This window comes from Erpetoichthys calabaricus, chromosome 11, assembly GCF_900747795.2.
Source record: "Erpetoichthys calabaricus chromosome 11, fErpCal1.3, whole genome shotgun sequence".
Lineage (NCBI taxonomy): Eukaryota > Metazoa > Chordata > Cladistia > Polypteriformes > Polypteridae > Erpetoichthys > Erpetoichthys calabaricus.
In genome coordinates, this window is record NC_041404.2 from 155,558,835 (window position 1) to 155,574,791 (window position 15,957).

The following is a 15,957-nucleotide window of genomic DNA, read 5'->3' on the forward strand; positions in this document are numbered from 1 at the left end:
GGATGCTGTCACTAATATCCTTGTCTTTCCATCTACAACTCTGAAGAAACGCCACCCAGCAATGCCTGACCACGCCCCCACAGACTTCCCTAGCCCCACCCAGTTTAGCCTTGGAGACATATAAACAGACGCTTAGACTGAAGTTAGCATCTTCTTTTCACCATGGGGAGAGAGAGAGATAGCACAAGATCCTCTCAGACATTTTTAAAGAGCATTTCATTGGCCAATAATTATGTTTAATACCTTTTTGCTTCTTTTATGGCATTTAATCAGGAATTACTGGGTTGGTATCTTAAATTTTCAACCAGTGTGTGGCTATTGTGTTCACAAGAGTTACACTAAATAAACAAATATGAATCCATCTAATTTCTAACTTTTATATTCAGAGCTCTCTGTCCATACCAGCAGTATTAGGCCCAAGGCAGGAACCAACCCTTACCAGGGCAGCAGCTGGCATGGATGCTATAAACTACAGTACATGCAACAGAGAGCACAGGCCCGGGCCACTAACTGATCTGGTGTAAATGGTTAACACTTGTGTGTAATCATCTCAGCCAATGAAGGAAGACCAAAAGTAGTTGAAATGACAGGCAAACCAATATTTATACAAGATTAAATAAAACTAGCATATAAAGGGCATTGCATAACCGCGGTCACACTAGAGACCACTAAGGAAATCTGATGATGGCCTCCAAGATTATAAGCTGCAGCATGGTTTGCCAGGGTGAAGCTAATGTTTACTGGCAAGGACACATAGATCAGGATTATTTCTGTTGTCTATTTAAGAAAAGGGCTAAGGGGTGCAGGAGCAACAACATGAACAAGAGTCTGCTGTGACCTACTAGTTCACGTCCTTTGAGGCTCATCTCTTAGACCAGAAATAGGGAGAAGACTAGAAGTTAATCATAAAGAAGCAAAGAGTCAGGAAGAGAGCAAGGAGAATGGGTAGACACAATTAGAAACAAGAGAGACAAAATGTTTGAGGTTTGGATAAACAGGCCAGCCATTTCTCAAATATGACATAAGAATTATCTCTTTACCGGAAAAGGTTTATCTTTTACTGTGTGTGGTGTTTTGGTGTATTCACTCCTCTTATGTTACTGAACATTAGTATCGCCATTTTTAGGAAAGTTATACTACACTAATTGATAATATCTGTCCATCAAATAATAATAATAATTACTCTTGTCCAAGCATATACAGTCACTGATACTATGGCAGATGAGATTTACCAGCAGCAAAACATCTGTGCACAACAGGCCCTAAGACCAGTATCAAACAAGATAGACAGCTGTGAAAGGAACTATATAATAGATAAAAGAAAGGCACTATATGATAGATAGATAGATAGATAGATAGATAGATAGATAGATAGATAGATAGATAGATAGATAGATAGATAGATAGATAGATAGATAGATAGATAGATATGAAAGGCACTATATTATAGATAGATAGATAGATAGATAGATAGATAGATAGATAGATAGATAGATAGATAGATAGATAGATAGATAGATAGATAGATAGATAGATAGATAGATAGATAGATAGATAGATAGATTCTGCTAACAGGACAATTCCACAGATTAATAAAAATAAAATCTCATTTCTTTTTTGACATAACCTTAATATGAAGTTTGTTTAACTACTAATTTTGGAAATATCTGCCTGACTGAGTTCCTCAAATTATTTTCTCATTTTTACAACTTTATAAAGCCATCGTTTCTAATGGTTACCTGATACTGAAATCACAATTTAGACAGTTTTGAGTTTTTACATAAAATTGTAAAAGTGGTAGTATGCATTCCTTACCTTATCTGCCATGATCATGGAAGACCCACCATGGATTCCCAAAATAGGTATGGAAGTCTGAGAAGAAATAAAATCCAAAATTTGGGCAACTGCTTCCTGATCTGTGTCATCTCCAAAAACCACCCCATGAATTTTTGTCCCAGACATCAAGTCACATACATGAGTTATGATACTTTTTGGGTCAGTTTGGTTCACTAGTATTGTCACCACATTTACATCAAGGTTCACATCTGGGGCCATCTCCTTGTTCCACAATGCCCGAATGTCTCTCTCTGTGATATAACGTGTCCTGCCTAAAATAACGGCAATGTTCAAGATGGGGTAGTTCTTCTCGGCTCCACCAACAAGGGGAAAGTGAAATAAAAATGCTGGAAGCATGGAAAGCAGCAACCCCAAGTGGCTCATGATGGTTGGCTTCATCCCCTGAAAACAAAAAATATAGTTAAACATTAAAGTTATGGTTCAGATTACATATTAAGACAGTCACAGTGTCTAATCCAATAATAAGAAGATGTAATTGTTCAAGTATAGTTGTGGAATTCATTAAGACTTTCCTTTTTCTATGCACACACTCTCTTTAATTAACACAACTTTGCCTTCTTAAACTCACTTAATCCAGTTCAGGGTTGTGGTACAGCCAATGCCTATCACAGGATGGCAGAAACCAGCCCTGCAAGAGGTGCCACTGCCAGTCTGTAGCAGAGTCCAGTTATGCATGCACTCATAGCAGCAATTTAAAATTGCCAATTAACCTAATGCAGATATTTACAGACAGTGACCAGGCAGGGGATAAGGACCTAGGGCACGGGACAGATAAGTGGCCTAACCCCTTTTTCTTTCATGTCCTCTATCTCTCTCACTCTCTGTTCCTTAGCTTCTAACACAGGGAGGCTTTCCTCACACAACCAAGACCTCTGAGTTAGTAAGTGTCAGCTTATCCAGGTGAACAATCGGAGAAGTCTAATTAATCCAGCACAGTGGTAATGATGGCTGTTATGTAATCTAGCAGCCTAAGTTTGCTTCCTGCTGCTGCTGCCATCTCAAAGAGAACAGAAGTTGTGAAGGAGAACACCACCCTGACTGAATTCTCGAAGGGGGACCAAAGCTAGATTTCTGATTGTTGCATGCTTTTATTTTATTTTAAAACTTATATGCTGTGTGCAGAATACCATAATCTTAAATATGCTCAGCGTCACACATATCACAAAGATGTGAATCACGTGGTAGAAACTGATTTAGCACACGCAGGCAAGAGGGATGTAACCATGAGGGAAACGAATTGCTCATGACAAGCAATAATAAATCAAAATGACGTCAAGATGGTGTAAACAAAATAATTTTAACACTATTAAAGGTAAACAAAGTTCACAACACCATACAAAATAGAAAATACATAACACTGATGTTGCTCAGAATGGCCTTGTTCCTAAATGATTCTAAACTGGAGTGAACAGCTTTGATAATGAATGCACAGCTATGTTAAGTGTAGACTGGAGTGGGCACTGTCCATTTCGCTAGGACTTCAGTGGCACACAAAGGCCTTCTCTGCGTAAAGTTCAGACCTGACGGAGATGCCTCCGCACCTTATGTGAGTTGCTGAAATATTTTGATGCTCTACTGGAAAATGACATTTGATTGTTGTTATTATCCCTACTAATAAAGTCAACAAATTGTATTTATATTTCAAATTATGTAACAGTAATTATATTAATTAATGAAATAGTTTAACTTAATATAGGAAAAATAACTAATTCAATAAAGCAAAATTAGATATAGTCTAACTAAAATTTATTGAATAAAGAAATGGCCACCATAGACTAGAAAGCAACAAAGAAACAAAGACTCGATAGTTAAATATTTAACGAGAACAAAATCAAGTACAATTACAAACTTAAGAAAACTACAAACGGAAAAGAATGGAAATTAATAAACACCAAATATGACCAAGAAATGAGAACAGTAAAGTTATTAAGCAAAGACTGAGACAAAGGTCCAAACATTCTGCCGCAAATGATGAATTGATGTTAAAATATATTTATTAAGTGTATACTCTACTCACCCTGTGGACAAATAAAGTTCTATCTATATCTATTTGCTTTCATGTTAATATTACTCTACTGCTATGTACCTTGCACATAAACATTTCACTTACCTGTAAATTTGTGCCAAGTGATGTGACAATGAAGTGACGTGACATGACTTGACTTCACTTGAAATGCTAATTAATGGCACAGTGAAGAAGCTGAGGCACACCAGTGTCTTTTATTGTCCTTTTAGGGGACTACAGTCTTCATGACAACACCTGAGAGTCTTACGTTAGCCTGAGCCCCAAATCTGTAGGTGCCAGCCATTACTGGTAATAATTAACAATGAAAGGACCCACAGAATTCCAAATATAAAAGATAGAGGTAATATTGGGCACCTAACCTGTGGAAATTCACCTAATATCAGAAATCCATCCATCCATCCATTTTCCAACCCGCTGAATCCGAACACAGGGTCACGGGGGTCTGCTGGAGCCAATCCCAGCCAACACAGGGCACAAGGCAGGAAACAATCCTGGGCAGGGTGCCAACCCACCACAGGACACACACAAACACACCCACACACCAAGCACACACTAGGGCCAATTTAGAATCGCCAATCCACCTAACCTGCATGTCTTTGGACTGTGGGAGGAAACCGGAGCACCCGGAGGAAACCCACGCAGACACGGGGAGAACATGCAAACTCCACGCAGGGAGGACCTGGGAAGCGAACCCGGGTCCCCAGGTCTCCCAACTGCGAGGCAGCAGCGCTACCCACTGCGCCAAATGTTAATCAAAAATAATCTAACATCACTGCAGTGTCATAAGTTAAATTTTTGCTTATTCAGAATTGCATATTATGAACTTTGTCATGTTTTACTTTATGTTTGACATGATTATTAATTTTTACTCTCATATTAATATAATAATAAAAATACTTTCATTACACCATTTTGTTTTTCTCTTGTTAGCCTCCATTTTGTGCCATTATAATATGACCTGCTGGGCTTCAGATTTAATTTGCTGAAATTAAAATGAATCTAATCTCGATTAGCAAAAAATGTTCTAGTTAGTAAAGAACTCTTTTGCCTGTTATTTTGGCTTTTGATTCTGGTTTTCATTTTGGAATTTGACACTCTGTTTTTTGACTCTTAGCTGTCTAATCTCCTGACTGATCTGACAATTTTCCCATGAACCTTATGCTTTATTTCCTCACCTGTGACCCCCTCTGGCCTGTCTTATAAATCAGCATTGCTTGTATACTTTTGACAGTCCAAGATGTTCCTGAAAAGAAATTCATCTTAAGTTTGTAACCACAAGATGAGCTCTCCCTTACTCTGATGAACACGCCTCAAGCACAAATGAGCACTATCCTATACTGGTAATGAACTCTATTCCGATATTTCCTTAACAATTAAGTACATGCATGTTTTTTGTTCTGTTTTTTTTTTTGGAGGCCTGGTAACATCTAGCCAAAGACCTTCTTCCTCATTTTTAATTGTTACTGAGTAACAAAAGCCTTAAAAACTGTGTCAGCTCATCTAGCCTGTAGAAGATTCAGAATTGGAATGCAGAGAGCATTGACTCTCAACATAGCACTAAAGCTATCTATCTATCTATCTATCTATCTATCTATCTATCTATCTATCTATCTATCTATCTATCTATCTATCTATCTATCTATCTATCTATCTATCTATCTATCTATCTATTATATAGTGCCTTTCACATCTATCTATCTATCTATTATATAGTGCCTTTCCTATCTATCTATCTATCTATCTATCTATCTATCTATCTATCTATCTATCTATCTATCTATGTACAGTATAACTATAGAATATTTTTATCACAGGTCTTACTGTCTACAGGGAAAGGTAAACTAAATGAAGTGAGAGTCCTGATGACATTTCTCACTTCATATTGACATTGTCAAAAGCAGAGGCTATAATTTAATCCAATGACTGATAAACACCAACTGATCCATTCCTTTTCCCCATGTTATGATCCTGTAGTATCAGTGATGATTTTAGTATTCAAAGGAAGCAATCACAAGACATGAGTAGTAAAAATCATACAACAAATCTCAGATCTTGTGTCTTTTCACCTATTGCACTTACTCCATCAAAGTATGTACAATTACTTACATGTTTGGCAATTTCAGGATTTATTAAGTCAAGTTATTTACTACTAAGAGTAGATTATCCATAAATACAAGACAAATCCAAAAACTGAAAAAAATTACGTGTTCATATTGTGATCATTTGGCACAAGGTACCTCAATGTAAAGCAGTGATCTTCACTACATTTCCTTTAAGACTTAAGAATAGAGGTATCAAATATATTTTTTTACTGCCTTCTACTGGTTTGGGTGTATAGCTAAATGTTATACCCATTTGAAGACATTAGATTAATTTACTATTAGAGAAAAATGTCAGATTTTACATTCCAGATCCTCTTATGGTTTTCAAATGTGAGTTTTATTGTGGACTGTGTTTCAAAAAGTCATAGCTGAGGTCACCAGAAGTGTCAAATAGTATCATTTACTTGCAGTGAATCAGAGACATAAATGTAAGTGCTCTGCCAGAAGTGTTTAAAAATTGGAAAAAGTGTGCAACACAAATATTTTTTCCTGATCACCATTTATTCTCTCCATTAGATTCTGGATAATATCCAGGTCTAAAATTCAGTTGGCAAAAAATAAATAAATTGGCACAAAAAATACTGGCAAACAAGACAAACTCTTGACCTCTGTCCGAGATTATGGAATGTAAGAACCTATGCATACAGAAAGTCTCATTAATAAGGATATCAGCAAGTACTCTGGGAGTGGGTAACTTGCTTAAGGGGACAAAAATATACACATTCAAAAAGACCACCACTAAGATAGCAGTGAAACATGGGAGGTTGGAAGGTCGAGGATAAAGTCCATTTAATAGCTTCCCAAAAGTTTGCTAAAATCAGGTATCAGCTGTAAAAGACCTAAATGGAAGACCCTGATTGATCAAATCACAGGCTAAACCAAATCTTAGAACATCCTGTAACTGCCCCATGTGAAGCAAAACTTTAAAAGTTCCAACGTCTGACTTAGGCCAGGATGACCGAATATTTTAGACAGATACTCCCAGTGTAAAAGTTCTTTGTGTAAATTCTAGTGAAACAGGAAGCTTCCCATCAGAACATCTTGTGTGGCTAAAGATTTAGAAATGTTCCTAATAAAATCATTTGACTTTAAAAGAGTAAAGTTAAACATTTTTCAGGTGGTAATATGTTATGAGGGTCTTCCAGAAGTTCATTAGGTTCGTACATACTAGATAGAACATCTACTTTACCATTCATTTCCTCTGCTCTATATTAAAATGGACAATCAAACCTGACAAAAATAAAGCCCATCTAGATTTCCTCAAATTTAACTTTTTTTGTTGTTTTAAGAGTAACCAAATTTTTATGATTCACATGAATGATGAAAGGGTATTTGCTACCGTCAAGCCAATGGTTCTGTTATCCATCCATCCATCCATTTTCCAACCCGCTGAATCTAAACACAGGGTCTGCTGGAGCCAATCCCAGCCAACACAGGGCACAAGGCATTAACCAATCCCGGGCAGGGTGCCAACCCACCGCATGGTTCTGTTATTTTAAGGTCAATTTTGCTGATGATACCAACATCAACATTTTGCTCTATGGATGTTAATTCTTAAAGAAGACTGCAAAAAATTGCATTTTATCAGTGTCCAGGAATTTTAACACCAATGTAGCTTCAACCCCAACTATTTGTTTCAGCCACTTGCACCTCAAAATACAAGGAAGCGTCCAAAATCACAAAATAGGAGGGGATATAAAAAGTTGTTTAATGCATTCAAAAGGCTGTTGAGCTTCCAGGGTGCAAACATATTTACTAAATTTTTTTTCTCAGAGAGGTAATGAGCAAAATTACCAATTTACATTTTTTTAATAAATCTATGGGTTTACTTTGAAAACTCTACAAAATACTGAGCTTGATTTAAACTGTCTGGGGGTTTCCAATTCAGTACAGCAGAAAACCCTGGCCTTAGTCAAATTTATGGCCATCTGAGAGATTTCATAACCTAAAAATATCACAGATGATTTATGAAATTCACATTTCTCGTATGTAACAAAAAGGTTGTTATTTCACAGTTACGGCAGAATTTCTTTTATATGACACACATGTAAATACAAACTTTTAGAAAACAAATTGTATATTATTGATTGACACTAAAACATATACTCCCAAAATGTTTTGAAACAAGTTTAATAACAATAATAATAATAATAATAATAATAATAATAGTTCTTTACATTTATTTAGCACTTTTCTCACTACTCAAAGTGCTTTGGTGAGGGGGGAGCCACTTCAAACACCACTAGTGTGTAGCACCCACCTGGATAACACGACAGCAGCCATTCTGTGCCAGTACACTCAGCTCATGAGCTATTTGTGGTGAAGGAGAGAGAGATACCCAATTAGAGACAGGGGATGATTAGGGGTCAAAATGACAAGGCCATGGTAGGAAATTTAGGCTGGACATCAGGATACACTCTACTGTTTATGAAGGATGCCCAGGGATCTTTAACGACCATAGAGAGTCAGGACCTCGGTTTTACATCTCATCCAAAGGACAGCACCATTTTAATACCACAGTGTCCCCATCACTGCACTGGGGCTTTGGGATCCACATTCAGACCACAGGGTAAGCGCCCCATGCTGGCCTCACCAATACCTTTTCTAGCAGCAACACTTTTACAAAAAATTTAAGGTCATCAATTAAACTAACATGGATGTCTCTACAACCCAAGCTTTTCCTAGATGGTCTCCCATCCAAGTACTGTCCAAACCTCAACATGCTTACACACTTTACGAAAGCCTGAAAATCTGCTGGTGCATTGACTAACCTACAGGGCATAACTCTACACCAGGGGTCTCCAACACGTCACTCGCGAGATACCAGTAGCTCGCCACCCCTTTCCAAGTAGCTCACCAAAGGGTTAATGAATCCTACATAAATTTGAAAACTTGATTAGTCAAACTGGGGCGATCTTTCCAAAATATCATATCATGATCCACAATCTGAACTGCAATCTATCTTTTCAATGTGGCATACACTTAAGAGAATATTGGACTCAAACTCATCAAGACCTAAGTAACACTTTATTTTAAATATCAAACAAAGTTGAACTCAATTGTTCTCTCGTTCACTATCTAAGCGGAGTTAAGGAACACAAAGCTGGCGAGTGAGTGAGGAAGGCCTCTCCCTTTGGTCCGTTGCGTTGATCTCGGATTCACGCACATAAATCGGTACCACAAGCGAACTATGATACTTAGCGTGATGGAAGAAGTCGCAAAATCAAACGAAATGTTCAAGCAAATTATGCAAAAAAACCCAATCTAAATCCGTTAAGTAGTTCTCTTGTGAAAAGCGGACAGACATACAGACAGAGAGACGTTGGATTTTATATATTATATATTAGTAAACCTTCAAAATAATGTGCAGTTAAAGTCTCAACAGCATTCTCAGTATTTCTGGAGCTTAGTAGAGCCAGTAAACTATAAGAATCTTCACCAAGCAGCTCTGAAAATGTCTTCTTTATTTGGGTCTCCATACCTCTGTGAGTCTGACATGAATGTCATGAAATCAAAGTTCAGAACAAGACTGACAGATGTACATTTAAATGACTCCATAAGAGAGAACCTCAGTGGCTCCACTCCACCATACACCTCTCTTGTTGACTCCATGTCAGATATCTGAGTAACTAAAAAACACATCACACATGCAACTGGACCTGTGAATAGTCTTGTGATGTGAAACAGTGACATGGAACAAAATGACAAATGAATAAGTCATATCTGTGTATTTGGAACTGCATTGTTTTGTTTTGACAGAATTCATGTTTTAATTCAATAGTGTGAGATACCCTAGAAAATGCATACAGACATACAAAATGCACTTGCAGGTGAACTAAATATTTTTTGTGATGTTTTAATGCAAAATGTGAGTTGTGGACACCAACATTTTGTAAATGTTCAGGCAAAACAAGCTTATTCAGTTTGTTTGGGTTGAAATAAGCTATGAGAATAAACGTTAGAAAACATGAGTATCTCTCGGCCATTTTCATTTAAAGTAGCTCTCAGGGGAAAAAAGGTTGGAAACCCCTACGGAAGAGCCTGTCCTGGGTCATCTCTCAGTCAGACGTGCTGTGCCCTCCATCAAGGGATGATGTCCTGGAATCACCCTAACTGCATCCTCAATGGGCTCCTCTCCTCTCATTTCACAGAAGCAGCATTTCTACCCTTAAGGCCAACCCATGTTACGGACTATCGGAAATCCTGTACAGGAAGCCCCTTTTGAGCACCAGTACTCTTAATCTTCTTTTCATAACTACTGAGAACTCATTAACGATTACATTCAGTCAAAACACTGATCACTCTCTTGTGAACACTTTTTTGTTAACATTATACATTATGTACCACATAGCCTTTATCCTCAAGCGGTTTGTTAAATTAAGAAAGCAAAAATTGGAAGTGCTATTTGGCAAATCGTTCATCCCCCCATAGGGCAGCACAGCATATGGATGATAGCACACTAAGGTGAGACCTCAAGACCACAAAAAGAAATAAGACAAAACAGGAGGGATGAACTTGTAAACTTTTTGACAGATTATTACCTAAATGAATAAATAAATGCAGCATAACTCATGTTGAACTGCACTTGTAAGTGTAAACTGTTATTCCCACCTACACGGCAAAAAATGAAATCTAAGCAAGTGAAACGTATTTATATTGTGACATTAAATCATGTTTTCCTTATTTTAAGAATTACTGACTTATTAAAAAATCTGCATTTACAATTTTTTAGCTTACTTTAAGAAATTTTGTCAAGTAAATTTTACTTACTGTATTGGCAGATATTTTTGCTAAATAACAGTAAACAGTTAAAGTTTTTTTTGTCTAGTTTAATGTATTTACATTTTTGCAGTGTACTCACATCTCTATCATCTTCTTATCTTCTTCTATAATACACTACCGTGGCTGTTCGTTTGTCTGTCCAGCATTTTAAATCACCTGTAGCTCGCAAACCGTTTGGACTGAAATTTGGTACACATATACTATGTGACGTCTACTATCCACTTTCGGGGTGATGATTGACATACAAGGTTATTCCTCTTTTTATTTTTATTTTATTTTATTGTAGAATCAACTCTCGGCAGTGGGCAGCAGGGGGGCCGTGCAGTGCATGCATACGGATGCCATTCTAATCCCTACCACCTTCGCCATCACTTCCCCTACCTCTTCATATCTTAAATCATTCATGAGGCAGATTGAAGACTTAAGTGTCAACTCAAGTGAAAAATTAAGTAATTGCAACACAAACACTGACTTAATCAGTTTTAACGTGAAAAGATGCCGACGGAAGAAGAGAAGAAGCGGTCTTGCTAGGGTTGAGAAAAGAAGAGCTGCTCAAGAAGCAGAAAGCGCATCAACCTCTGAGCAAACAAATGCTAAACGGACAGAGAAAGAGTATGAAAACTAGGAATGCTCAGGTCAAGTGTATTCACTGCGCCATTACTGGTGCAGTATAAAGGAGCCCCCATAGCATCTCCTGACAGAGTTCTGCTGAATGATTCATTGGATAAAAGTCCATGTTGTTAAAGAGAGGATGTGCAGCAGTGTTCATAATGGCACTCAGTTTTGCTTTAATTCTCACCTTTGCTTCTACCTCCAGGGGGTCCAGAATTCATCCAATAACTGGGCTTGTCCTTTTTAGCATGTTGCTTCAGTAGGACTCTTTTAAAGTGATGTTACCAACCCAGCACATCCCAGCATAGAAAACTGCACTAGCCATCACAGAAATGCAGAAGATGTGAAGGATGTCACAACCCACATTAAAGGAACACAGTCTTCCAAGGAAAAAGAAGCCTGCTCTGCCATTTCTTATATAGTTCCTCTGGGTTCCGAGACCTTTCTTTAATGTGGGCCTCCAAGTACTCCTTGGAGTGGACCACTCACTTCCTCTATCTCTTCATATCTTAAATCATTCTTGAGGCAGATTGAAGATTTAAGTGCCAGCTTAAGTGAAAAATTAAAGAAAACGCACTACGTAATTGCAACACAAACACTGACTTAATCAGTTTTAACGTGAAAAGATGCCGACAGAAGTAGAGAAGAAGCGAGCCGCTAGGGTGGAGAAAAGAAGAGCTGCTCAGGAAGCAGCAAGCGCATCAACCTCTGAGCAAACAAATGCTAAACGTACAGAGAAAGAGGATGAAAACTGTAAGTCAAGTGTATTCACTGCACGTTACCGTGCTGTGCGGCGTTACTGGTCAGTTATATTAATGTTTAACAGACCATAGTGGCTTATGCAAGGACCCAGCTAAATACACATATAATGCACACTGATTTTCTATTATCCATCGCCATTTTCTGAAATTTGAATCCACTCCCTTTACCCACCAAAAAGTTAAGTCCAAATAAATCAGTGCATTTATGTTCTCTTCCCATAAATAGATTTCAATTCCACACTTCTCCTGACTTTTAGTAAAAGAGACTGAGAGCTTTTCATGTCAACAGACAGTTCAGAGCAGGATGTGGTCCTACAAGGAGTGCCAAGACATTGTAAGTCTTTGTTCTTTATTACAATATGTGACCTAGCAACTGTAATGCTTAACCAAGCACAGTGGTATTAAAGAGACGACCCACTGGCAAAGACATAATGGGAAATAACAAGTGCTTAGGAGGTGCAGCAAACCAACACAATAATTACACATTTTGAAAAGTCAACATTACATCCCATCTGTTTGTAGAAAAAGGCGTTCTGTCTGCAGTGTAGCAGGAAGCCAGAGCCTGGCATCTTTGAAGTGTGCCAATAGGGAACTTTGTCTTCACATTTAGAGATCACACTTTCGTTTTTTTCCTGCCGCTCGAACGTAACTGGTTCCGCTGTGTTTCAAAGCTGGACCACTCAAGCATCTGTGCCAAATGTAATTCATATCAGACTCCCTTCATCCCGATAAACACAAAAGGCTCAGACGTGCAACGCCTCCAAGAGAAACGAAACTGAGCTCCTGTAATGTGCATCTCTAAACTTGCAGAAGAGTCGGCTCTTCTTTTTCTCAGCTCTACTGGGCTTTTATTACTGACAAGAGTTTGGTATATCAAGTGACAACTGGAGTGTGTAAATATTTTAGTAGCGTATGCGATGTTTTTACAGCTGTTTAGAGCGCGGTTAGAATTGCACAGTGTTAGCATACAGTCTATGTAATCTCTAATGGCTGACATTTGAGAAAACGGTCAAACAAAATCAAACAAAGTTTATTTTGTGCACCAGTAGACTCGACTTTCATTGAAAATCAACAGGGTATACCATATTCTTTTTATGTTACAATGATGCTCGTGAATTATTTGCATTTCTAACTTGTGAACATGTTATGTACTCCAGATCCCAGATAAAAGCAATTAATCCCCCAGTTTAACATTTCCTATTTGAAATGAGTGTCCTTGGGCTTCAAAATTGAAAATTTCAAAATCATGCGCTATAGACAGTGGCACAGTGGTAGCGCTACTGCCTCACAGTAAGGAGACCTGAGTTCGCTTCCCGGGTCCTCCCTGTGTGGAGTTTGCATGTTCTCCCCGTGTCTGTGTGGGTTTCCTCCCACAGTCCAAAGACATGCAGGTCAGGTGCACTGGCGATCCTAAATTGTCCCTAGTGGGTGTGAGTGCCCTGCGGTGGGCTGGCACCCTGCCCAGGGTTTGTTTGCTGCCTTGTTGGCTGGGATTGGCTCCACCAGACCCCTGTGACCCTGTACTTAGGATATAGCAGTTTGGATAATAGATGGATGTGCTATAGAGTTGCCTTACAAAGAGAACTGTATCTGTCTGGACTAGTTTTAAATATAATCCATCCATGTATCCATCTTCTAACCCTTTAAATCGAAATCAGAGATGCAAGTGCTGGAGTGCGTGAGTGTGCCTTGCAGTGCTTTAATGTGCTTATTCTGTCAAGATACAGAATGGCCTCTGCAGCCCCGAAAGGGATAAGAAGGTTTCGTAATGGATGAGTGGAGGGTGTGTGAACACATTTGGAACAGGCTAAAACAGAAATTGGAATTTTTTTAATAAATATACAGAGGATCCAGACCCCCTTTACTTTCTGTATACTTTATTCTGTTCTAGACTCAACTTATATATTTGGCTGACACCTTTATCTAGGTGGCGCAGTGGTAGTGCTGCCGCCTCGCAGTAAGAAGACCTGGGTTCGCTTCCCGGGTCCTCCCTGCGTGGAGTTTGCATGTTCTCCCCATGTCTGCGTGGAGTTCCTCCCACAATCCAAAGACAGGCAGTTTAGGTGCATTGGTGATCCTAAATTGTCCCGGGTGTGTGTGGGCTAGCGCCCTGCCTGGGATTTGTTCCTGCCTTGTGCCCTGTGCTGGCTGGGATTGGCTCCAGCAGACCCCCGTGACCCTGTAGTTAGGATATAGCAGGTTGGAAAATGACTGTCTGACTGACCTTTATCTAACTCGACTTACAACATTTACAATTGGTTACAGTTTTTCTGGAGCACAGGAAGGTCAAGTGACTTGCTCAGGTTCACACAGTGTCAGTAGTGGCATTTAAACCCCCAAGTCCAAAGCCTTAACCACTACACCACACTGCCTGCACTTTAAGTGCATTTGCCATTTTTGCCAATTAGTCTACTCTCAATAACCCTTAATGACAAAATGAAAACATGTTTTCAAAAAGGTTTGCAAATTTATTAAAAATCAAAACTGACTCCTCTCATTCATACAAGTATGCAGACCCTTTTTCTGTGGCAATCCAAACTGTGGTCAGGTGCATCCCATTTCGCTGATCATCATTGAGATGTTTCTACACATAGTTTGGAGTCCACTTGTGGTAACTTCAATTGATCAGACATAATTAGGAAAGGCGCACAACTGTGTATAGAAGGTCCCTCGACTCACATTGCATGGTCAGGACACAAACCAAGCCAGGAAGTCCAAGGAATTCTCTGTAGACCTCCAAGATCAAATTGTGGTGTCGCTTAGAGCAGGACAAGTGGATAATTGCAGTTCTAAAGCTTTGAGTATTCCCAGGAACACAGCAGCCTCAATAATTGTGAAATGGGAGACATTTGCAACAACCAAGACTCTTCCTAGAGGTGGCTGTCCTGTCAAATTGAGTAACTGGGCAAGAAGGGCTTGGGTCACTCTAACAGAGCTTCAAATGTCCTGTGCTGAGATGGGAGAACTTGTCTGAAGGTTGACCATCTCAGCTGCACTCCATCAAGTAGCTGTTTATGGCAGTGTGTTTTGATAAAAGCCACCTTTGCCAAACAGTATTTAAAGGACGCTGAGAGCACAAGGAAAGAATTCTCTGGACTGGTGAGACAAAAATTAAACTCTTCTTCAAACCTCCAAGAAATAAGCCTTGTGGTGAAGCATGGTGGTGACAGCTTCACACTATGGTGATGCTTCTCAGTGGCAAGGACAGGAAAACTGGTCAGAATTGAGGGAAGGATGAATGTAGCCAAAGGAGAGGTCCTTGAGGAAAACCTGCTTTAAAGTGCACACCACCTCACACTGGGGGCAGGGGGGAGGTCATCTTTCAGCGTGACAATGACCTGAAGCATACAGCCAAGATAATGCTGGAGTCACTTCAGGACAAGTCTCTGACTGTTCATGAGTGGCACAGCCAAAGCCCAGACTTAAACCCCATAGAACATCTGAAGATGTCAGTTCACAGGTGCTTCCCACCCAGTCTAATGGAGCTGGAGAGGATCTGCTTGGAAGATTTACTCTAGGGTTGCTGTACAATGGCTGATCCTGTGCTCTGACCCCCAAAGGACATGCGACAAATAGAAGTTGCCCTCAGGGATTTATAAAGTATATCAAAATAAAAAATAAAAACAAAGGTGTGCAAAGCTTATAGAAACATACCAGAAGAAGATGGGAAGTTGGAAATGCTGCCAAAGGGGACTCTAGAAAGTATTTAATTAAAGGTTTGAATACTTACATAAATGAGAGATTTCAGTTTTTGATTTTTAATATATTTTCAAATCTTTTTGGAAACTTGTTTTCACTTTGTCATTAGTGTATATTG

The 15,957-nt window shown here is 38.9% G+C and overlaps 1 protein-coding gene across 1 annotated transcript in view; it reads right to left on the minus strand.

The window, feature by feature from the left end:
• grin2aa (glutamate receptor, ionotropic, N-methyl D-aspartate 2A, a) overlaps positions 1-15,957 on the minus strand; it is a 359,092-nt gene that overhangs the window by 333,018 nt on the left and 10,117 nt on the right. The window contains exon 2 of the mRNA XM_051933393.1: positions 1,816-2,238. Within this exon, the coding sequence (XP_051789353.1) occupies positions 1,816-2,238 (423 nt within the window). The remainder of the gene's footprint in view (positions 1-1,815; positions 2,239-15,957) is intronic.